Genomic DNA, 24613 nt, shown 5'->3' on the forward strand with positions numbered 1-24613 from the left:
GCACCTCCCTGTACGCGAACAGCAGGTGAGGTAAGTACTTACCCCAATCCAGTACTTGGCCCAGTCGTGCTGGACCCCACATTTCTCCCACAAGCACCGGAGCAGGGCTGACATGAACTTGGATCCTTGGTCTGTCAAGCCTTCCTTGGGGAACCCCACTCGGCTGAAAATGGTCAGGAGCACATCCGCCACGGTGTCTGCTTCAATGGAAGCTAAGGGCACTGCCTCGGGGTAGCGGGTGGCAAAATCTACCACCACCAGAATGTATTTCTTCCCCGACCGGGTCGTCTTGCTGAGAGGTCCCACTATGTCCATGGCCACCTTCTGGAAAGGTTCCTCTATGATAGGCAATGGTTTCAAAGCTGCTTTCCCCTTGTCCCGGGCCTTCCCCACCCTCTGACAGGGGTCACAGGATCGGCAATACTGCCGGACAGTGGTAAAGACCCCAGGCCAGTAAAAGTTCTGTAGCAACCGCTGCCGGGTGCGTCGGATTCCCTAGTGCCCTGCGAGGGGGATGTCATGGGCCAGGTACAGTAGCTTGCGGCGATACTTCTGGGGGACCACCAGCTGCCTCCTGATCCCACAGGACTCCACTTCCCCTGGGGAGCCCATTCTTGGTACAGTAACCCCTTCTCCCACAGGAACCTCTCCTGGCAATCTCTCCTCATGGTCCGTACCACGCTGAGGTCAGCCAGGTCCCTGAGCTTCCGCAAGGAGGGATCTTTCTGCAACTCGGCCTGGAACTCAGCGGCTGGGGAAGGGATGGGGCCCGGTTTCCCCTCACTGGCCGGGTCTGAGGCCACAGCCTCTCTGAGCCGTGCCCCTCGGTGCTCCCTCCCCACCAGGGTAGGGTCCTGCGCCTTGGGCAAGGTACCCTCCCCGAGGTCGGGGCACATTGCCCCTCGCCGGCTCTGGCTACGGGTCACAACCAGGGCGGTCTGGGGGTTGCCTGGCCAATCCTCTAGGTCCCCCCCATCAAAACCTCAGTGGGCAAATGGTGGTGTACCCCCACGTCCTTGGGGCCCTCCTTGGCCCCCATTTCAAGTGTACCCTTGCCACGGGCACTTTGAATGGGGTCCCGCCCACCCCCGTTAGGGTCAGGTAAGTGTTGGGCACCACCCGATCTGGGGCCACCACCTCGGGCTGGGCCAGCGTCACCTCTGCGCCTGAAATCCAGTATCCATTGACCTTCCTCCCATCCACCTCCAGGGGAAGAAGGCACTCGCTCCGCAGGGACAGCCCCGTGCCCACCCTGTAAACCGCGAACCCTGAGTCCAGAGCATCCAGCCCTCTGGAGGAGCTGGCCCGGGGTACTCTTCCCTCCTGAGCAGGTGGTAAGCTGGCAGCCCCCTTTGCCTGGGCCGTCTGCCCCTTGTCCAGCTGGGTCCCTACCCAGTTAACTCTGGGTAGGTTGGGTCTGCTCAGTCTGTCCCTGAGCCTGGGGCACTGGGTCCGTACGTGGCCCCTCTGGCCATAGTGATAGCAGCTCATGTCGCGTTGGTCCCCTCGAGCAGGCTGGGTGGTCCTGACGCCAGGTGTTCCCTTTGGGAGCGGGATCTCCATATTTCCCCGCTGGGAGGTCCCATGGTGACTATCTCTCTGCATCGTGGGGGGCCTGTTCTTTTGGGACTCCTCCCTGCTACCCCCTGACCGACTGTTCACAAACTCGTCGGCTAGCTGCCCTGCATGCTGTGGGTTCTCTAGCTTTTTGTCCACCAATCATAGCCTCAGGTCGGAAGGGCACTGTTCATACAGTTGCTCCAGTACGATTAGGTCAAGCAGGTCCTCTTTAGCTTGGGTCCCAGCTTGCGGGTATATCCCTGCATTCGGTTGACCAGTTGTAGGCATGTGACCGCAAGTCTTGGGTCCCCTCTCACTCCTTGGGTCTTGGGTCCCCCCTCACTCACCACAGCTGGGGCCCCACGGCTCCTCAGCCTGGCCAGCTCCAGCTCATGCTGACTCTGCTTCTCTTCATGCTGCCTCTGTTTCTCCTTCTCCTCCTGCTCATGCTGACGTTGCTTCTCCTCATGCTGACGCTGCTTTTCATGATCCTCCTGCTCCCTCATTTTCATCTCCCTCTCCCATTCCAGCCCCCTCCGCTCCCGGGATGGGGAGCTCTGCCAGGAGGATCCCCTGATGGCTGCCAGGGTCAGGGTACCCTCGGTATTCGCTGGGCTTCCCCCAACCGCTCCCCCAGGCATAGGTAGGAAGGGTCTCGGGATGTCCTCGGCAGCAGTCTGACCCCTCCCAGCCCGGTTCGGCCCCAGGGCCCACACTGCGTCCGCCGGGCGGCTTCCCTCAGGGACAGGGATCGGGTCATCAAAGCGATCCTTCTCCTCTAACTGGGCAATCAGCTGTTCCTTGGTGGACCTCCCAAGGTGCAGCCCCCTCTGCCTGCACAGCTCCACCAGGTTGCTCTTAAGGCGTTTAGCGTACATCTCCCTGCTGGCCACTCGCAGGCTGGGCAGCTTTCCACTTTTCCAGGAAAAACCCCTAGGGTGCCAGTCCTTCTTGAGGTCACCACCTCTTTGCCAGGGTCGAGCTGCAGACTCCTCTGCCCCGGGACGGCTTGCTGCAATCCCCTGGGGGACCCTGTTACTGCAAAAGTCCTTCTCTCTGGTCACACACTCCCAGGGCTTAATCACCCCCTGAAACTGTCTCTCTCTGAATCTTCAGCACGCCTGGTCCCCGTCAATCCCCCCTTCATTTTACTGTTCCCCAGTCACTTACTGCAGGAAGCACCATTCACGGGGTGCAGTACATCCCACCGCTACCACCACTTGTCACGGAGTGTGGGGGAATCTGGGGCCTGCACCCCTCTTCCTGGGATTCCCTGAGACTCTCAGCCAGCCAGTAAAACGGAAGGTTTATTGGACAATAGGAACACATTCTAAAACAGAGCTTGTGGGTACAACCAGGACCCCTCAGTCAAGTCCTTCTGGGGGGCAGGGAGCTTAAACCCCCAGCCCTGGGGTTCCCTGCGTTCCGCCACCCAGCCCCAAACTGAAACCAAAACGCCCCCCAGCAGGCTCTCTCCTGCAGCCTTTGTCCAGTTTCCCGGGCAGAGGTGTTACCTCCCCCTCCCCCTCCCCCTCCCCCTCCTGGCTCAGGTTACAGGCTCTCCGGTCTCCCATCCCCTGTGAAACTCCCCTGCCACATTCCCAGGTCAACACTCCCCCCGCCCTGCTGTGTCACAGGGTATGGGGCGGGGTGAGGGCTCTGGGGTGGGCCAGGGATGAGGGGTTTGATGTTCCAGGCTGGGGCCAAGGGGTTCGGAGTGCAGGAGGGGGTGCAGGCTTTGGAAGGGAGTTTGGGTGCAGGAGAGGGCTCAGGGTGGGGCAGGCAGTTGGCACGTGGGAGGGCGTGCAGGCTCTGGAAGGGAGTTGGGCTGCAGGGGTTTCAGGGATGGGGGGAGTTCGGGGTGTGGTACAGGCTCCAGGCGGCGCTTGTCTGAGGTGGTTCCCGGAAGCAGCGACATGTCCCTGGCTCCTAGGTGCAGTACCGGCCAGTGATGCTCCGCATGCTTCCCTTGCCTGCAGGCACTGCCCCCGCAGCTCCCATTGGTCGTGGTCCCAGCCAATGGGAGCTGTGGAGCCAGCGCTCAGGGCAGTGGCAGTGCGCAGAGCCTCCCTGGCAGCCTCTGTGGCTAGGGCCCCCAGGGACATGCTGGCTGCTTCCGGGAGCCGGCTGGAGCCAGGGCAGGCAGGGAACTTGTCTTTGCCTTGCCGCGCCACTGACTGGACTTTTAATGCCCCGCTCAGCACTGCCAGGGCCCCTTTTCGACTGGGTGTTCCGTTGAAAAACCAGATGCTTGGCAACCCTAAAATCGGCTACAACATTACATCTATTATACCTACCTAGTTACCGTTAGCAACCAAGCTTGTCATGCCACCTAAGAATGAAATCAGGCTTGTTTGACACGACCTTTTTTCTTTAAAGCCATGTTGATGTGGGGTGGGGGTGGGGGTGGGTTTAGCCTTTGGAGCGGTGATGTGCGTGTGGGGAGCTGGCACCAGATGGGCGATGATGCTGTGGCGGCTAGCACCGCAGCGCTGATGCGGGAGATGGTTAGACCTGGATGGGCGACGGGGCTGGGGCACGCTGGGGATAACTGGGGTGGAGGAGCGGTACGGGGTGAGGGATGGGGGGTTGGCGGAGGGTGAGAGGGATGGCGCTGCTTGCACGGGCCATGGCCGGGATGGGGGAAGGCGATGCTTGCAGGAGCACTGCAGATCTGGGGGGGAATGGGGACTAGGTCTCTGCATGGGCATGGGGGGAGGGGTGGTGGTACCGGCGCGGGGATTGGGGGAGCCGGGGGAGCCGGGCCGCGTGGTACCGGCGCGGGGATTGGTGGAGCCGGGGAAGCCGGGCCGGGGGGGGGGGGGGGAGGGATGATAGTACCGGCGCGGGGATTGGTGGAGCCGGGGGAGCCGGGCCGCGTGGTACCGGAGCGGGGATTGGTGGAGCCGGGGGAGCCGGGCCGCGTGGTACCGGAGCGGGGATTGGTGGAGCCGGGGGAGCCGGGCCGCGTGGTACCGGCGCGGGGATTGGTGGAGCCAGGGAAGCCGGGCGGGTGGGGGAGGGATGATGGTACCGGCGCGGGGATTGGTGGAGCCGGGGGAGCCGGGCCGCGTGGTACCGGAGCGGGGATTGGTGGAGCCGGGGGAGCCGGGCCGCGTGGTACCGGAGCGGGGATTGGTGGAGCCGGGGAAGCCGGGCCGGGGGGTGGGAGGGATGATGGTACCGGAGCGGGGATTGGTGGAGCCGGGCCGCGTGGTACCGACGCGGGGATTGGTGGAGCCGGGGAAGCCGGGCCAGGGGGTATCGTTAGGCCCTGACGCTGCAGGAAGTGGGCGGGGTTCTGATCTGGGGCGGTCACTTCACCAACTGGGGCGTGACGTGTAGGGGTCAGACCCGCCCTTTCAGTTCCGGTTGGGAACAGGTGCGCTTCCGGCGTCGCCGTTGCCGGGTGACGGTTGGGGCGGCTGCCGTTACGGGCGAAGGCCGCGGGAGCTGGAGCGGCGCCGGCGGGGCGCTCATCCTGGCGGGCGCGACTTTCCCACGGCGGCCCCGGGACAGCAGGTCGGGGCCCGCGGCGCTGCCCGCGTCGGTCAGACGGGGGGAGCGGGAGGCCGGTAGGGAGTCGGCGCGGCGGGGAGGACCGTCGGTGTTTGTCTCCTGAGGACGGGGGGAAAGTCCGCGGGCGCCGCTACTCTACCGGCGCGGGCGCCTGGAGGAGGAGGTCACTGGTGCCCGGAGTTGTGTAAGGTGGTGGGTAAAGCTGTATCTGATTTCTATGCAGTTTTTCTAAGGACATCCCTCTGGGATCTCGCCTGGGAGCTACGGGCACCACTGTAATAAAACCTGGGTAAAGTTAAGATCGTTTGGGTGCGTTAACTACATTTCCATATTGTCAAATATTTAAATTGAGCCTTAATTCTGAATTTTCTGGGTATTTTTTTTAGAAGTATAGCATTCTTGTAACTTTTTAAACCTCTACATCACTGATATGTACTCTTATTCTTCACTACACATCTGGAATTTGTTCAGATGAAAATTCCCTTAGGTTCTAAACCACTTGAAAATGTTTTTGACAAGCATTAGGGGAAGGGACCAAGATATCTCACAAAGATGCTGAGGTTTCTTAGCACCAGAATTAACTTCCCCTTCCCCGCCACAAGTGGGCCTGATACTGCAGACACACTCAGGTAATCCCATTGAATTTACTGGGGCTACTCACATGCATTCGTGTTTGCAGGACCAAAGCAGTTGCTGTCTCCTGGCTCATGCAAAGCTGAGCTCATTAGTGCTTTAAAGTTAATAAGAAACCTGCTGGCCTCTATTCTGTTTCAGGGAAATGAGTGACAGGAAAGCAGCAGGAAAAGGTGCAGCTCAGAAAGGTTCCAAACCAGCTTCACTGGTGAAGAAATCAGGAACGGCATCTAGAAAACCAGGTAGAGTTATGGTGGGGGAATCCTGGTTCTGTCTGTTGCTGTTGGCTTTCAGCCTTCTGCATCATCATTAGTTTGGGAGTTACAGCGGTTTCTTTCTGTTTAGGTATGGTGCTACCCTATGCAGCGGATATTGTCAACAATGGAACAGTCATAATGACCTGTGGTGGATGTGCTTTGTTTTCCTACATGCTGGAAAACAGCAGAGATTTCTTGTATAGGAATTTTAAGTTGGTGGCCATGCTGGTGAAGAAGATATATGATCTGGAATCACCAGTATCAGTGCTGCGTACCAACTGAGATGGCAAAGACTTATTGGACAACAAGATTTGGGAATTGTTGCCACCAATTCTACTGGATTGGTGAAGAAGGAACGTAAGAGTGTAGAAACTAAAGAAGATGACTGGCAATTTGTGAACAACAGAGGAAAGAGAAACAGAAACATTCAATTCTTCTAGAAGTATTGAATTGCAATATTCAGTGAGGCAACTACAGAAAATGTGTCTGAACATACATTTGGAGGAATGGAACAAAGTTACAGGGGGTAGCTGCTTGCTTCTTACTGGCAAGGATGTCCAAGAGGCTTTTAACGGTTCTAAAATGACAAGCAACCATCAAGTGATTCCGTATAAAGAAGAATGGACAGAGAATTCAGCAGGATGATGTGTAGCTTCCCTGGAACAAAGACATGAAGTATAACTGTAAGATTGGATGGGGATCTGAAGTTGGTTGGCAAGTCTCCTGGTGATTATACACATTAGAATACATGATGGACAGCATCACATGGAAGTACAAAGATTATTGAAAACTTCAGGGTTGTTAGCCTTAGGTACTTTTATGGTCCCCATTACTGTAGTATCTGAGCACCTCACAATCATTAATGTATTTATCCTTAAAACACTCATGGGAGGTAAAGAAATGCTTTTATCCCCATTTCACAAATGGGGAGCTGAGTGGTTAAGTGATGTGCCCGAGGTCACACAGGATATTGTTGGTGGAGCAAGGATTTGAACACACATCTCCTAAATCCTAAGCTAATGCTGTAACTGCTGAACCAAAGACGCATCTGTCTTGGAAGTGTTGTGAAGAAGAAAAATTCCAAGTCATCTCTCAGAGATCCTTCCATTCCTATAAATGAGGGTCGGCAGAAGGCAGAAATTGGTGGAGCTGCACCATTATCTATGTGGGTGATATGAAACTGAAGGTTTTGGTTTTGTGGAACATTGGGTCACATTCCAGTGGGAGAAGGGCCTGAACAAATAGGACCTCCAGCAACACAGAAGTAGGTGGGCTAATCTCGGTTGAAAACCAGTTGGAGCAGGTAGGAGTATCTTAAACTAGCAATTCCAGGAGAAGATGCTAAGAAGGCAGTTGTGCTACAAATGCTTAAAGATATCACTCAGGCTCAAGGTACTGTGAATATATTGAGATGAGGTGGGAAAGAATTTGAAGGGGGAAAACATTCAGTTCCTTTTATACAAATGCTAGGAGTCCTGGTAATAAGAAAGAAAAGTTGTAATTTAAAACTGTGTCATAGATTTTTAAGGCCAAAAAGGACCATTGTGATCATCTAGTCTGACCTCCTGTGTAACGCAGGCCATAGGACTTCATTGAAATGCTTCCTGTTTGAACAAGAGTATATCTTTATAGAAAAATAGTCAATGTTGATTTAAAAATTGTGATTAATGGAGAATCTACCACAACCCTTGGTAAGATGTTCCAATGGTTAATTACCTTCACTGTTTAAAAAAAAAAGTATGCCTTATTTCTAGTCTGAATTTGTCTACCTTCAGCTTCTAGTCATGGAATCTTGCTATACCTTTGTCTATTAGACTAATGAGCCCATTATCAAATTTTTGTTCCCCATGTAGGTACTTACAGATTGTGATCATGTCGCTCCTTAATCTTCTCTTTTGTTAAGCTAAATAAATTGAGCTCCTGGTACCTATCACTGTACAGTGTGTTTTTTAAACCTTTAATCAATCTCCTGGCTCTTCTTTGAACCCTCTTCAATTTATCAACTTCTTGCAACAATTATGGATACCAGAACTAGACACAATATTCCAGTTGTGATTGCACCAGTCCCAAATACAATGGTAATATAGACTCCCTACTCCTAGTCAAGATTTCCCTGGGAATCCAACGATTGTAGTAGTCCTTTTGGCCACAGCTTTACACTGGAAGTTCATCCTCACCCCCAAATCCTTTTTAGAGTCTCTGATGCCATTATCTTTGGCCATTATCTTTGAAAACTCATGGCAATCGGGGGAAGTCCTGGACGACTGGAAAAAGGCTAATGTAGTGCCCATCTTTAAAAAAGGGAAGGAGGAGGATCCTGGGAACTACAGGCCAGTCAGCCTCACCTCAGTCCCCGGAAAAATCATGGAGCAGGTCCTCAAGGAATCAATCCTGAAGCACTTACACGCGAGGAAAGTGATCAGGAACAGTCAGCATGGATTCACCAAGGGAAGGTCATGCCTCATGAATCTAATCGCCTTCTATGATGAGATTACTGGTTCTGTGAATGAAGGGAAAGTAGTGGATGTATTGTTTCTTGACTTTAGCAAAGCTTTTGACATGGTCTCCCACAGTATTCTTGTCAGTAAGTTAAGGAAGTATGGGCTGAATGAATGCACTATAAGGTGGGTAGAAAGTTGGCTAGATTGTCGGGCTCAATGGGTAGTGATCAATGGCTCCATGTCTAGTTGGCAGCCGGTATCAAGTGGAGTGCCCCAAGGGTCGGTCCTGGGGCCGGTTTTGTTCAATATCTTCATAAATGATCTGGAGGATGGTGTGGATTGCACTCTCCGCAAATTTGCGGATGATACTAAACTAGGAGGAGTGGTAGATATGGTGGCAGGTAGGGATAGGATACAGAGGGACCTAGACAAATTGGAGGATTGGGCCAAAAGAAATCTGATGAGGTTCAACAAGGATAAGTGCAGGGTCCTACGCTTAGGACGGCACCGCTACAGACTAGGGACAGAATGGCTAGGCAACAGTTCTGCGGAAAAGGACCTAGGGGTGACAGTGGACGAGAAGCTGGATATGAGTCGACAGTGTGCCCTTGTTGCCAAGAAGGCCAATGGTATTTTGGGATGTATAAGTAGGGGCATAGCCAGCGGATTGAGGGACATGGTCGTTCCCCTCTATTCGACATTGGTGAGGCCTCACCTGGAGTACTATGTCCAGTTTTGGGCCCCACACTACAAGAAAGATGTGGAAAAATTGGAGAGAGTCCAGCAAAGGGCAACAAAAATGATTAGGGGTCTGGAACACATGACTTATGAGGAGAGGCTGAGGGAACTGGGATTGTTTAGTCTGCAGAAGAGAAGAATGAGGGGGGATTTGATAGCTGCTTTCAACTACCTGAGAGGTGGTTCCAAAGAGGATGGTTCTAGACTATTCTCAGTGGTAGAAGATGACAGAACAAGGAGTAATGGTCTCAAGTTGCAGTGGGGGAGGTTTAGGTTGGATATTAGGAAAAACTTTTTCACTAGGAGGGTGGTGAAACACTGGAATGCGTTACCTAAGGAGGTGGTAGAATCTCCTTCCTTAGAAGTTTTTAAGGTCAGGCTTGACAAAGCCCTGGCTGGGATGATTTAATTGGGGATTGGTCCTGCTTTGAGCAGGGGGTTGGACTAGATGATCTCCTGAGGTCCCTTCCAACCCTGATATTCTATGATTCTATGCCCAGGATAGAGTCCCTCTGAAGCACCTGGAATTGGCCACTGTTGGAAGACAGGATACTGGGCTAGATCGATCTTTGGTCTGATCTAGTATGTCTGTTTTTATGACTGCTGTCCTCAACCTGGAGCTTTAGGCATTCGTCTAGGTATCCCTGGGTCAAACCATTGAAGGCAAGTACTGAGACCTTAAACTTCATTTATTGTTCAATGGGAAGTCAGCGTACTGAGCGGAAGATGGCCTGTGTTTCTGTATGAGGCAACTTCATTCTGTACTAGTCAAAGTTTCCTGAGGGCTTACATCTTCATTTTCAGGTGGATCACATTGCTGTAGGCCAACTGCAAAATGTCTGAAGTTTGTACAAGTGAGCCCAGATCATCATCTTCCAGGATGGGACATGTCATAAATATAAAGGGACGGGTAAACACCTTTAAAATCCCTCCTGGCCAGAGGAAAAACCCTTTCACCTGTAAAGGGTTTAGAAGCTAGGATAACCTCGCTGGCACCTGACCAAAATGACCAATGAGGAGACAAGATACTTTCAAAAGCTGCAGGGAGGGAGAAACAAAGCCTCTCTCTCTCGGTCTGTGTGATGCTTTTGCTGGGGACAGAACAGGAATGGAGTCTTAGAACTTAGTAAGTAATCTAGCTAGATATGCATTAGGTTCTGATTCCTTTAAATGGCTGAGAAAAGAAGCTGTGCTGAATGGAATGTAGATTCCTGTTTTTGTGTCTTTTTGTAACTCAAGGTTTTCCCTAGAGGGATTCTCTATGTTTTGAATCTGTAAGGTATTTACCATCCTGATTTTACAGAGAAGATGTCTTTTTACTTTTTCTCCTATTAAAATTCTTTTTAAGAATCTGAATGTTTTTTTTTTCATTGTTCTTAAGATCCAAGGGTTTGGGTCTGTGTTCACTTATGCAAATTGGTGAGGAGTTTTATCAAACCTTCCCCAGGAAAGGGGGTGTAAGATTTGGGAGGATTTTGAGGGGAAAGACGTTTCCACACAGGCTCTTTCCCAACCATATCCCTGTTAGACGTTTGGTGGTGGCAGTGAAAGTCAAAGGGCAAAAGGTAAAATAGTTTGTACCTTGGGGAATTTTTAACCTAAGCTGGTAAAAGTAAGCTTAGGAGGTTTTCATGCAGGTCCCCACATCTGTACCCTAGAGTTCTGAGTGGGGAAGGAACCTTGACAGGGTGGCAGAGCGGTGGGATTTACTTGAAATCAATTTGAGATTTTTGAATCAGAAGCACAGATTTTAAAAGGGAATTTTTTTTTCCTTTGGGCTGCTGGAAAGCAGGTTTCCAACTGAAAGCAGTTAGAGGTTTTTTTTTCTCTGCTTTGGGGCCAGAGTAGAGACAAAAGGGAATTGTCTTTTGTGAGCTGGAGTTTTCTCTACCTAAAGGCAGGGTAGTTAACCTCTTGCAGGGAAATTCACAAGTCTTCACAGACCTGAAGAAGTTTTTTTTTATTTTCCCCCCTAAGAGCAACTAGAGGGGTTTTCTGCCTATTTGCCTGGAAACAAAGGTGTTAGATTGTTTGTTTTTTTTAAGGATTTCTCTGTAGGCTGACAATCACTATCAGAGAACATAGGTATCCGGACAGCTCAGCAAAATTTTACAAGCCAAGTTTTTTGTTTTGTTTTCTTTCTAACTCTTGGGTGTAAAGTTAGTTAAAAACAGAGAGATTAGGATGACTGACTCCACGGTTCAACAAAAGCTGGAATTAGCCAGATCTGAGGCTGAGGAAAAACAAAAGGAACATGAAAGACAGATAGAACTCATACGGATGGAGATGGACTCACACACGGCCAGGGAAAAAGAAATGGGGACTGCCCACAGGAGGGAAATGGAGGCAAGGGACAAAGAAGTGGAGGAGAAGGAAAAAAAGAGGAAGTATGCACTGGAGATGGAGAAGGCAAAGGCTCAGCAGAATATACCAACAAACTCTAGCAATCCTTCTCCAGGTACCACTTCCCATTCCAGAAAGTTCCCCACCTACAATACAGGCGATGATACTGAGGCCTTCTTAGAAAACTTTGAAAGGGCCTGCCTTGGGTACAGCATCTCTACAGACCGATACATGGTAGAGCTGAGGCCGCAGCTCAGTGGACCCTTAGCTGAGGTGGCGACTGAAATGCCTAAGGAACAAATGAACCAGTATGAACTGTTTAAAACCAAGGCGAGAGTCAGAATGGGGCTAACACCCGAGCATTCCCGTTGGCAATTCAGAGCCCTAAGGTGGAAACCAGACGTGTCATTTACCCGACATGCCTACCACATTGTGAAACATTGGGATGCCTGGATATCAGGAGCAAGTGTTAAATCTCCAGAAGATTTGCCCTTCCTAATGCAAATGGAACAGTTCTCAGAGGGTGTTCCTGAGGAAATAGAAAGATACATCCTAGATGGGAAGCCCAAAACTGTAATTGAGGCAGGGGAGATTAGAGCCAAATGGGTGGAGGTGGCAGAAAAGAAAAAAACTGGTCGCAGTTGGAGCGGATACCAGAAGGGACAACCTCAGACCACACCCTACTACCGGGGGGCAGCCCAAGGCCCCAACTACCCCCCAAGGAACCCTCCAGACACCTTATCGTCCCGGCACACCATTCTCCAGCAACCCACCTTGCCCCAGTGACCTGTCAGCTGGACGATGTTTTAAATGTAACAAGCCGGGGCATATGAAGGCCAACTGCCCCAAAAAACCCAACAGATTTGTCAAGGTTCCTCCCCCACTCTGAACTCTAGGGTACAGATGTGGGGACCTGCATGAAAAACCTCCTAAGCTTATCTTTACCAGCTTAGGTCAAAACTTCCCCAAGGCACAAAATATTACACCTTGGACAGGCCGCTACCACCACCAAACTAATACTGGTTACTGGGGAAGAGCTGTTTGGACGCGTCCTTCCCCCCAAAATACTTCCCAAAACCTTGCACCCCACTTCCTGGACAAGGTTTGGTAAAAAGCCTCACCAATTTGCCTAGGTGACTACAGACCCAGACCCTTGGATCTTAAGAACAATGAACAATCCTCCCAACACTTGCACCCCCCCTTTCCTGGGAAATGTTGGATAAAAAGCCTCACCAATTTGCATAGGTGACCACAGACCCAAACCCTTGGATCTGAGAACAATGAAAAAGCATTCAGTGTTTTACAAGAAGACTTTTAATAAAACATAGAAGTAAATAGAAATAAAGAAATCCCCCCTGTAAAATCAGGATGGTAGATATCTTACAGGGTAATTAGATTCAAAAACATAGAGAACCCCTCTAGGCAAAACCTTAAGTTACAAAAAAGATACACAGACAGAAATAGTTATTCTATTCAGCACAATTCTTTTCTCAGCCATTTAAAGAAATCATAATCTAACACATACCTAGCTAGATTACTTACTAAAAGTTCTAAGACTCCATTCCTGTTCTGTCCCCGGCCAAGACGACTACAGACAGACACAGACACTTTGTTTCTCTCCCTCCTCCCAGCTTTTGAAAGTATCTTGTCTCCTCATTGGTCATTTTGGTCAGGTGCCAGCGAGGTTACCTTTAGCTTCTTAACCCTTTACAGGTGAGAGGAGCTTTCCCCTGGCCAGGAGGGATTTCAAAGGGGTTTACCCTTCCCTTTATATTTATGACAAGATTACAGTTCATTGCACTGGAATCACGCCAGAGGTCCTCAGGCCCAGATACCTCCCAGATACCCTTGGAGCGGAGGGAAACTGTGAGTGTGGGCGGGAAGAAGGTCACCGCGTGGAGGGACACCGGAGCACAAGTGTCGGCTATCCATGTTTCCTTAGTGGACCCCAATTTAATTAACCCAGAGATCCAAGTGACGATTCAACCCTTCAAGTCCAACTCTTTCAATTTGCCTGCAGCCAAGTTGCCTGTCCAGTACAAGGGCTGGTCAGGAACGTGGACTTTTGCAGTCTGTGATGATTATCCCATCCCCATGCTGTTGGGGGAAGACTTGCCCAATCGTGTGAAGCCAGCCAAGAGGGTGGGAATGGTCACCCGCAGCCAGGCTAAACCAGCCGTCACGCCTAGCTCTGTTCCGGAAACTTCTGCCAGGACCCGGTCAGAGGTGATGGACCCAGACCCCAGGCCAATGTCTGCAACAGCAGTAGTGGATCCAGTCCCAGAGACCCAGACAGAGCCAGAACCAGAACCGGCGGAACAACTGGCACCAGACCCACTGCCAGCACTGAACCCAGTACTTGCAACCCCACCACCAGAGGGCCCCACCAAACCTGAACCGGCAGCAGCCGATAACCATACACAAGAGGCTCAGCCAGAGCCTGAACCCCAACACAGTTCCACAACAGAGAGTGGTTCACAGTCAGCGGAAACAGCCCCATTCCCTACATCGCTTCCAGAGGGACTAAGCATAGGTCCACAATCCAATGAGGAACTGATGTCTCGAGCATCAAGGGAACAGTTCGAGACTGAACAGGAAGCAGATGAAAGCCTCCAGAGAGCTTGGACGGCAGCATGGAGCAACCCACCACCTCTCAGCTCTTCTAATCGATCCAGGTTTGTTGTAGAAAGAGGACTTTTTTATACAAGGAAACTCTTCCTGGTGGACACCAGGAGGACTGGCATCCTCAGAGACAGTTGGTAGTTCCAACTAAGTACCAGGCCAAGCTCTTGAGCTTAGCCCACGATCATCCTAGAGGCCATGCTGGGGTGAACAGACCAAAGACCGTTTGGGGGGTCATTCCACTGGGAGAGAGTTGGCAAGGATGTTTCTTTACCTATGTCCGGTCTTGTGAGGTATGCCAAAGAGTGGGAAAGCCCCTCTCCAGCCACTCCCCGGCACTGAAGTTCCATTTCAGCGAGTAGCTGTGGATATTCTGGATCCTTTTCTGAAAAAGACACCCAGAGGAAAGCAGTACATACTGACTTTCATGGATTTTGCCACCCGATGACCAGAAGCAGTAGCTCTAAGCAACACCAGGGCTAAAAGTGTGTGCCAGGCACTAGCAGACATTTTTGCCAGGGTAGGTTGGCCCTCCAACATCCTCACAGATGCGGGGACTAATTTCCTGGCAGGAACTGTGGAAAGCCTTTGGGAAGCTCATAGGATAAATCACTTGGTTGCCACTCCTTACCACCATCAAACAAATGGCATGGTGGATAAGTTTAATGGAACTTTGGGGGCCATGATACGTAAATTCGTAAATGAGCACTCCAATGATTGGGACCCAGTGTTGCAGCAGTTGCTTTTTGCCTACAGAATCGTACCACATCCCAGTTTAGGGTTTTCCCCATTTGAACTTGTATATGGCCGTGAGGTTAAGGGGCCATTACAGTTGGTGAAGCAGCAATGGGAGGGATTTACACCTTCTCCAGGAACTAACATTCTGGATTTTGTAACCAACCTACAAAACACCCTCCAAACCTCTCTAGCCCTTGCTAAAGAAAATCTACAGGATGCTCAAAAAGAGCAAAAAGCCTGGTATGATAAACATGCCAGAGAGTGTTCCTTCAAAGTAGATGACCAGCTCATGGACTTAAAGGCGCTCCAGGCCCATAAAATGGAAGCGTCGTGGGAAGGGCCATTCACGGTCCAGGAGCGCCTGGGAGCTGTTAATTATCTCATAGCATTCCCCACCTCCAACCGAAAGCATAAGGTATACCATATTAATTCTCTAAAGCCCTTTTATTCCAGAGAATTAAAGGTTTGTCAGTTTACAGCCCAGGGAGGAGATGACGCTGAGTGGCCTGAAGGTGTCTACTATGAAGGGAAAAGTGCTGGTGGTGTGGAAGAGGTGAACCTCTCCATGACCCTTGGGCGTATGCAGCAACAGCAGATCCAGGAGCTGTGCACTAGCTACGTGCCAACGTTCTCAGCCACCCCAGGACTGACTGAACGGGCATACCACTCCATTGACACAGGTAATGCTCACCCAATTAAAGTCCAACCTTACCGGGTGTTTCCTCAAGCTAAAACTGCTATAGAACAGGAGATCCAGGATACGTTACAGATGGGTGTAATCCCCTCCTCTGGCAGTGCCTGGGCATCTCCAGTGGTTCTAGTTCCCAAACCAGATGGGGAGATACGTTTTTGCGTGGACTACCATAAGCTAAATGCTGTAACTCGCCCAGACAACTATCCAGTGCCACGCACAGATGAACTATTAGAGAAACTGGGATGGACTTAACCAAGGGGTACTGGCAGGTACTGCTAGATGAATCTGCCAAGGAAAGGTCAGCTTTCACCACCCATGTTGGGGTGTATGAATTTAATGTACTCCCTTTCAGGCTGTGGAATGCACCCGCCACCTTCCAAAGACTTGTAGATGGTCTCCTAGTGGGATTAGGAAAATATGCAGTCGCCTACCTTGACAATGTGGCCATATTTTCGGATGCCTGGGCAGAACACCTGGAACATCTACAAAAAGTCTTCAAGCGCATAAGCGAGGCAGGACTAACTGTTAAGGCTAAGAAGTGTCAAATAGGCCTAAACAGAGTGACTGACCTTGGACACCAGGTGGGTCAAGGAACTATCAACCCCCTACAGGCCAAAGGTGGATGCTATCCAAAAGTGGCCTGTCCCAAAGTCAAAGAAACAGGTTCAATCCTTCTTAGGCTTGGCCGTTTATTACAGACGATTTGTACCGCAATACAGCCAAATTGCCGACCCACTGACAGACCTAACCAAAAAGAAACAGCCCAATGCCATTCAGTGGACCAAAGCGTGTCAGAAGGCCTTTAACCATCTTAAAGTGACACTCATGTCTGACCCTGTACTAAGGGCCCCAGACTTTGACAAACCGTTCCTAGTAACCACAGATGCATCCGAGCGTGGTGTGGGAGCAGTTTTAATGCAGGAAGGACCGGATCAAGAATTCCACCCTGTAGTGTTTCTCAGCAAGAAGCTGTCTGAGAGGGAAAGCAACTGATCAGTCAGTGAAAAAAATGTTACGTCATTGTCTACGCTCTGGAAAAGCTACGCCCATATGTTTGGGGACAGCGTTTCCACCTGCAAACCGACCATGCTGCGCTACGGTGGCTTCATACCGCCACGGGAAATAACAAAAAACTTATTCAGTGGAGTTTAGCACTCCAAGATTTTGATTTCGACATCCAACACATCTCAGGAGCTTCTAACAAAGTGGCTGATGCACTCTCCCGTGAAAGTTTCCCAGAATCAACTGGTTAAAATCGTCCTTGAGATGTGGAAAATATTGTTAGTCTTTATATACTTGGTAGTATATTTAGAGGTGCATGTGTCTTATTAACTCTGTTTTTTCCTAGAGCTCCAGGAAGAAATCACAGTCAGCGTTTCATCCTATCTGTGATTTGGGGGGGTGCGTCATAAATATAAAGGGAAGGGTAAACACCTTTAAAATTCCTCCTGGCCAGAGGAAAAACCCTTTCACCTGTAAAGGGTTAAGAAGCTAGGATAACCTTGCTGGCACCTGATCACAATGACCAATGAGGAGACAAGATATGGGGAGGCAGAAACAAAGCCCCTCTCTCTGTCTGTGTGATGCTTTTGCTGGGGACAGAACAGGAATGGAGTCTTAGAACTTAGTAAATAATCTAGCGAAATATGCGTTAGATTCTGATTTCTTTAAATGGCTGAGAAAAGAAGCTGTGCTGAATGGAATGTAGATTCCTGTTTTTGTGTCTTTTTGTAACTTAAGGTTTTGCCTAGAGGGATTCTCTATGTTTTGAATCTAATTACCCTGTAAGGTAATTACCATCCTGATTTTATAGAGGTGATTCTTTTTACTTTTTCTTCTATTAAAATTCTTCTTTTAAGAATCTGATTGCTTTTTCATTGTTCTTAAGATCCAAGGGTTTGGGTCTGTGTTCACCTATGCAAATTGGTGAGGATTTTTATCAAGCCTTCCCCAGGAAAGGGGGTGTAAAGGTTGGGAGGATTTTGGGGGGAAAGACGTTTCCAAATGGACTCTTTCCCAGTAATATACCGGTTAGACATTTGATGGTGGCAGCGATAAAGTCCAGGGGCAAAAACCTTGGGGAAGTTTTAACCTAAGCTGCTAAAAGTAAGCTTAGGAGGTTTTCATGCAGGTCCCCACATCTGTACCCCAGAGTTCAGAGTGGGGAAGGAACCTTGACAGGACACTATTCTCTGGTCAGATGTAGATGATAGAACATGTTACCTTCTAAATGTTAGAGAGAGCAGGAGGACCCAGAGGCGGATTGAGTAAACGGGCTTCTTTATTGCTGTACTTGTTCCCCTCAACCAAATTGTTGAGTAAGCACTGAATTAGTTACAGCACACTCTTTTTATCTAAGTTAATATGTAAATATCTACATTTACTACAATTCCTCCACAACCCTTACTGAGTAATATAAATGCCCATACAATGAATATTAATAGCTATATACTAAATATAATTATTCCCACACCTGATTATTGTTTACAGCATTAGCATATTCTACAGATAACTTTTACTTTGAAGATACATTTCTTCACAATAATTGCAGCTACATATTTCCTTAATCGGCAGTTTGCAGAGGAGAGAGGAAGGGGCCATGACCCCAAGCTTGTTTGTGTATCTGGAAAAGGAAGGGAGGGGGACATAACACTGCTTTACCCAAAAGATATTCTTTTAGATCCCTACATTCCTTATGCAGCTGCGAGCTTATCAATTTTTAACAAGCAGAAGGGAACTTTATGGCAGGATGACATTTTATCTATCAAGCGAAGAAATTTTGCATGCCTCTGCCTACTCCCTAATACCATGCCAGCACACCAGCTGTTTCCCAGGTCTCTACTTAACCCTTACATATCCCAACACTCCCCCACTCTCTTCAAAGAAGGGCCCAGGTGCCCCTCCTTCCGGCACACTGGACGGCGGGACACTCGGGCTGGAGGCCCTGGCTCTGGTTAGCCCGATACCTTGATCCACTGATCATGCTATGGGGAGAGAGAGAAGGCAGGTCATAAAAAGGGTAAGCCGCTGAGTTTACAAGCTTTCGGGGAGAGCCTAGGGCAGCATATAATTTTAAGCACCTCATGAATACAGTTAACATGAATAACACCCCTACAATATGAGCAATATGACCAAGAAGTGAATGAGTGTCCATTAGACCTGTCTGAAGGGCACAGGCTACATCAGTTCAAGTACAATCAGCAGGCAGTTCAGTAGCTAGCTGGTAGGCATTCATTCCTTGAAGGGCCTGGGCTTCCAAGACCTGAGTCCATCAGCTGGGCTACCACCAGAAACACTGCTTCTCCTTTAATAGGGTTAAAAAATATACACTATTTTGGGGTGTATATTTTAAATGTGTCCAGTTGTTGACAGTTGTAGTGAGCTGCCCCTACAGTGTTCATGTGCTCTTGTCCATATCATGAGTCCAATGAATATTTATAGAAAAACAGGGTATTATCCAAACTAGCTTGACCACTTGGTATAGAATTGGGTAATGCACTGGTTCAATTGTCCACAGCAATGAGTTTCATAGACCCATTTACGCACGAAAGTCCCAATGGCAGCATGTAGATGTGTATAATTGTGTCAGATGCTTGTGCACTTGTACTCTCAAGTGTTATATTACAGAATTATGAACACTTCCAGCAGAACACTCCATACCCCATATACATTACATTTAATTGTCCACCCCTGGGACAGGCCATTGGGTCTGCTCCTTTATGGCCATTGGGGAGGGGCACATTTAAATATATATTTTTGGACAAAATTATTTAACTAATTATTTAAATTTTACACCATTTTATTCTCCCTATCTATCCCACAGTGGTCCTCCCTTTCTTATTATTTCCATAGGGCTCATGTGGACAACCTTAGTTGCCATCTCATTCCAAGGTACTACTGCAACTATTACCCAGGTGCTAGCCCCCAGTTGAGCATTCCTATACACACCTTTTGCATTCCTATACACACCTTTCCCCCCAGATTCTATACACCCAACTCTGTGGTTCCTGCTGCCCATAGATTCCTTTGCAGCGGCAATTCCATGTGTATTCCCTCACCCACTAATTAAATTGTTGCTTTAACCCTTCTATGTATGTGCTGCAGTTGGGGTGTACCCAATTCACCCACCATTCTTTGGGGTGTACCGCCCATCCATGTAATGTACTGAAAGGACACATTGACGAGCTCTGGTTGCACCCGCTCCCACAGTGGTTTCCACACGCCCTCCCATAAGGAAGTATTTCTAGCTCCAGGCTGCGGCCAGCTTAAATCAGAATCCTTGCAGCTTGGCATCCATATTACCTGTAGGGTTATATTCTGCAAAGCAGTTAAATTGTCATATTTCCAGCATTCCAGGGGAGACTTTATGCCCAGTCTGGTATGTACAATAGTGCAAGTTTAAGAATTGTCCTCGATGGAGGTACCATTATGGTTACACATGGTAACACCACACCTCAATTGTGAAACCTCATAACCTCAACACCCCAGGAAACCAGAGGTTTATATGTTTTGGGGGCCCTCCGTGACAAATCACAGGTCCAGATGACTGTTTCCCACTGTCATTCATTATGGCATATTTTAAGGAAGACCATGCAATATATACACTGCTGTATATCAGAGCTTAGTGTCAGAAAGAAATTCAGGAGCACTCCTAAACTGTGGTCTGAATTGACCAGCTGTGGTTATGTATCTTCAGCCAGTGGATACTGCACATTGATTGCACACTCTTCAAAGTGCTTTTCTCTGCCAGTCAGCATAATTTCTGTCTTGCCTGGGTTCAGCTTCTTCCAGCTGCTCTTGTCCAAGCAGTGGGCCAGCTTAGTGCCAGTGATATTGTTGTATGTGGTGAAGCTTGGTAGACGTGTCTGTTATCTACATATTGTGGGCACTTGAGTTAATGTCATCTCGCCAGTTTTCCCAGTAGCAGTATGCAGATGTTGAATAGGACCTAAGAGAGAATTGATAATTTTGGGACTTCACAAGTGAGGGATCTGAGACAATGTTCCCTCTAATTTTTTCCATCCATGTGTGGAATGAATTTTGTTATGTGCAGCACCAATAGAGAGGATGTGCGCCACTAGTACACAGAAAAAAACCCTAGATATATATTTTTTAAAAGTTCAGAGTTATGGAAGAAAAAGAGAGAATATTAAAACAAGGTGCACTGCTTAAGATGTTTATTTAATATGAAATCAAAAAGAAAATTAACACTGCCCTTGGAGTACATGTATTTTATAATCCTTTCTAACAACTCAAGCTAGTAAACACACCGAAATGTGGCATACTGAAAACAGCTATATAAATAAAACAAAGTCATGGCCATTAAATGAAAGCATAAAAAATATGCACCAGAGGGCCAATTCAGTAACCTAATCCTACCATAGACTACTAAATCTTCAGAGAAAGCTGCTCTCGAAAAATGAAGCAGCTGTCAAAACACTAGCATGCTATGGACTTTTGCAGTTCACAAAACTATCCCTCTTGCATGCATATTATCTGCACACATAGCTCAGCTTTAAGATGCTAAACAAACCTGTGAGTCAACTAGAAACAAACAGTCATGCTCTCATCACAAATATTAATACAATATTTTCTGATATTGGAAAGGAGAGTAAAAGGCATTCACTCAGGCTCATACAATTTCTATGGGATGTCAACTCTTAAGTTGATTAATACTTCACACACATAGAACAGTAAAAATAACTAATAAAGCAACTCAGACAGCAAACAAAACCACAAACAAGTGAACAAACAGACAGAACGAGGAGTAATGGTCTCAAGTTGCGGTGGGGGAGGTTTAGGTTGGATATTAGGAAAAACTTTCACTAGGAGGGTGGTGAAGCACTGGAATGCATTACCTAGGGAGGTGGTGGAATCTCCTTCCTTTGAGGTTTTTTAAGGTCAGGCTTGATAAAGCCCTGGCTGGAATGATTTAGTTGGGGATTGGTCCTGCTTTGAGCAGGGGGTTGGACTAGATGACCTCCTGAGGTCCCTTCCAACCCTGATATTCTATGAAGTGACAACACTGAAAATACAAAGGGAAGTAAAACATCAAGTGGTTGGTTATGGGTATATTAAATGAGTGTTTAGACCCATGCTGTGCAAGTGCAACAGAGCTCTATAGAAACAGGCAAAGTTAAAGTTCTCCTGGTTTTATATTGTGTGTGTCACCAACTCAAAAACTCAAGAGTAGGCTCATTAAGTTTTTACAAGTCCCTTAAGTAAATAGAGCACATTAAAACATGGCTTCAGAGCTTGCTCATAAGGTCTTCACCATACAAAATCACTTGTCTGCAGTCCAGACAAGTGATTTCCATTACTTTTTAGAATTTGGGGAGAGGGCCAGACAAGAGTTTGGCCCTAACTCATGCACAATAAAGTGCTGGAAGCCCCTGGAAACATTGAAAGCTGTGCTGTTCACTGGTGAACACCCCTGGACACTGGTGAAGACCAGTGAAAATCAAGTACTCCCATTAGCTCTGGGAGACACCCACCATCCCCTAAATGACCAGGTAGTATCAGTGGCTAGAAGGGACCCCCCTAACCTTAAAGTGGTCTGTGGCAAAAAAACAAAAAACCAGAATCACACAAATACAACACCACCTTCTTCCACCGTCACCTGCTAAAATCCTCTACCGCTTCTTCCTTGAAGATCTAGCCTCAATAATCCATGCTGCGCTGGGCATCACAAAATGGGGAAAAGATGGCCAGCCCTCTGTGGAGATAGAGGTGGTTAGGGACTATTTAGAAAAGCTGGACGTGCACAAGTCCATGGGGCCGGACGAGTTGCATCCGAGAGTGCTGAAGGAATTGGCGGCTGTGATTGCAGAGCCATTGGCCATTATCTTTGAAAACTCGTGGCGAACCGGGGAAGACCCGGATGACTGGAAAAAGGCTAATGTAGTGCCAATCTTTAAAAAAGGGAAGAAGGAGGATCCTGAGAACTACAGGCCAGTCAGCCTCACCTCAGTCCCTGGAAAAATCATGGAGCAGGTCCTCAAAGAATCAATCCTGAAGCACTTGCATGAGAGGAAAGTGATCAGGAACAGCCAGCATGGATTCACCAAGGGAAGGTCATGCCTGACTAATCTAATCGCCTTTTATGATGAGATTACTGGTTCTGTGGATGAAGGGAAAGCGGTGGATGTATTGTTTCTTGACTTTAGCAAAGCTTTTGACACGGTCTCCCACAGTATTCTTGTCAGCAAGTTAAGGAAGTATGGGCTGGATGAATGCACTATAAGGTGGGTAGAAAGCTGGCTAGATTGTCGGGCTCAACGGGTAGTGATCAATGGCTCCATGTCTAGTTGGCAGCCGGTATCAAGTGGAGTGCCCCAAGGGTCGGTCCTGAGGCCGGTTTTGTTCAATATCTCCATAAATGATCTGGAGGATGGTGTGGATTGCACTCAGCAAATTTGCGGATGATAGTAAACTGGGAGGAGTGGTAGATACGCTGGAGGGCAGGGATAGGATACAGAAGGACCTAGACAAATTGGAGGATTGGGCCAAAAGAAATCTGATGAGGTTCAATAAGGATAAGTGCAGGGTCCTGCACTTAGGACAGAAGAACCCAATGCACAGCAACAGACTAGGGACCGAATGGCTAGTCAGCAGTTCTGCGGAAAAGGACCTAGGGGTGACAGTGGACGAGAAGCTGGATATGAGTCAGCAGTGTGCCCTTGTTGCCAAGAAGGCCAATGGCATTTTGGGATGTATAAGTAGGGGCATAGCGAGCAGATCGAGGGACGTGATCGTTCCCCTCTATTCGACATTGGTGAGGCCTCATCTGGAGTACTGTGTCCAGTTTTGGGCCCCACACTACAAGAAGGATGTGGATAAATTGGAGAGAGTCCAGCGAAGGGCAACAAAAATGATTAGGGGTCTGGAACACATGACTTATGAGGAGAGGCTGAGGGAGCTGGGATTGTTTAGCCTGCAGAAGAGAAGAATGAGGGGGGATTTGATAGCTGCTTTCAACTACCTGAAAGGGGGTTCCAAAGAGGATGGATCTAGACTGTTTTCAGTGGTACCAGATGACAGAACAAGGAGTAATGGTCTCAAGTTGCCGTGGGGGAGGTTTAGGTTGGATATTAGGAAAAACGTTTTCACTAAGAGGGTGGTGAAACACTGGAATGCGTTACCTAGGGAGGTGGTAGAATCTCCTTCCTTAGAGGTTTTTAAGGTCAGGCTTGACAAAGCCCTGGCTGGGATGATTTAACTGGGAATTGGTCCTGCTTCGAGCAGGGGGTTGGACTAGATGACCTTTTGGGGTCCCTTCCAACCCTGATATTCTATGATTCTATGTGTTTGTCACCTTCAGACTTGATTACTGTCACTGTACTTGAGGCTAAACATTCGAGCAACAGAGACACCCGCTTGTTTAGAATACAACTGCCAGCCACTGTGAGCTTAACTACTTTGTTCTCTGTTGGCTCCCAGAGGCATCTTCCCAGCCAGGGCAACCCAGCTGGGGCTGGGAGAAAGGAAGCATGTTTCTCCCCAGCTGGGGGAGGGGAGCGGCTGAGCTCACTACCTGCTGCAGTCCTTCATGCCCCAAGTTCCCACCAACCCCTCAGCCCACTGCCCCCGACTATTCCTATTCCTCCCCCCAACACCACCAGCTTACATGTGTGTCCTCTCCAGGGTCCAGGCACATAATTAGTGGAGCCACACCTGCGCGGCTGCACTAATTAGGTGCATGGCCCTTGCTGCCCTCTTGTGCAGCCACCCAAGTGCGCACCTTAGAGGGAATGCAGGTCTGAGAGTATAGGTGCAGTTTCCCACTACTGTCCTTTGGGTGCATCCTGCCAGGGAGGATTCAAACCATTTTAGCATAGTTCCCTGGATTCCTACCATCTCCCTCAGGCGGAATAGCAGTAGCTCATGACTGACAGTGTTGTTTGCTAAAGAGAGGCCCAGGAGTATGAGAATGAATGTCTGCCCTCCATCAACTTCAAGAGATCATTCATCAACATCACTAATGATGTTCTGTGTCCTGAACTGACTGAAAACTTCAATGGGATTTGTGGGCGCCCAGTACTTTTGGAAGTTTTACAGATTTAGGAGCT

General features: G+C 48.8%; 1 protein-coding gene across 1 annotated transcript in view; it reads left to right on the forward strand.

Moving 5' to 3' along the window:
- Window positions 1–4587: 4587 nt before the first annotated feature.
- IQANK1 (IQ motif and ankyrin repeat containing 1) overlaps window positions 4588–24613 on the forward strand; it is a 116220-nt gene continuing 96194 nt past the window's right edge. The window contains exons 1-2 of the mRNA XM_073335041.1: window positions 4588–4821; window positions 4906–5082. Of these exons, the coding sequence (XP_073191142.1) occupies window positions 4588–4821; window positions 4906–5082 (411 nt within the window). The remainder of the gene's footprint in view (window positions 4822–4905; window positions 5083–24613) is intronic.

This window comes from Lepidochelys kempii, chromosome 2 (genome assembly GCF_965140265.1).
Source record: "Lepidochelys kempii isolate rLepKem1 chromosome 2, rLepKem1.hap2, whole genome shotgun sequence".
NCBI classification, from domain to species: domain Eukaryota; kingdom Metazoa; phylum Chordata; order Testudines; family Cheloniidae; genus Lepidochelys; species Lepidochelys kempii.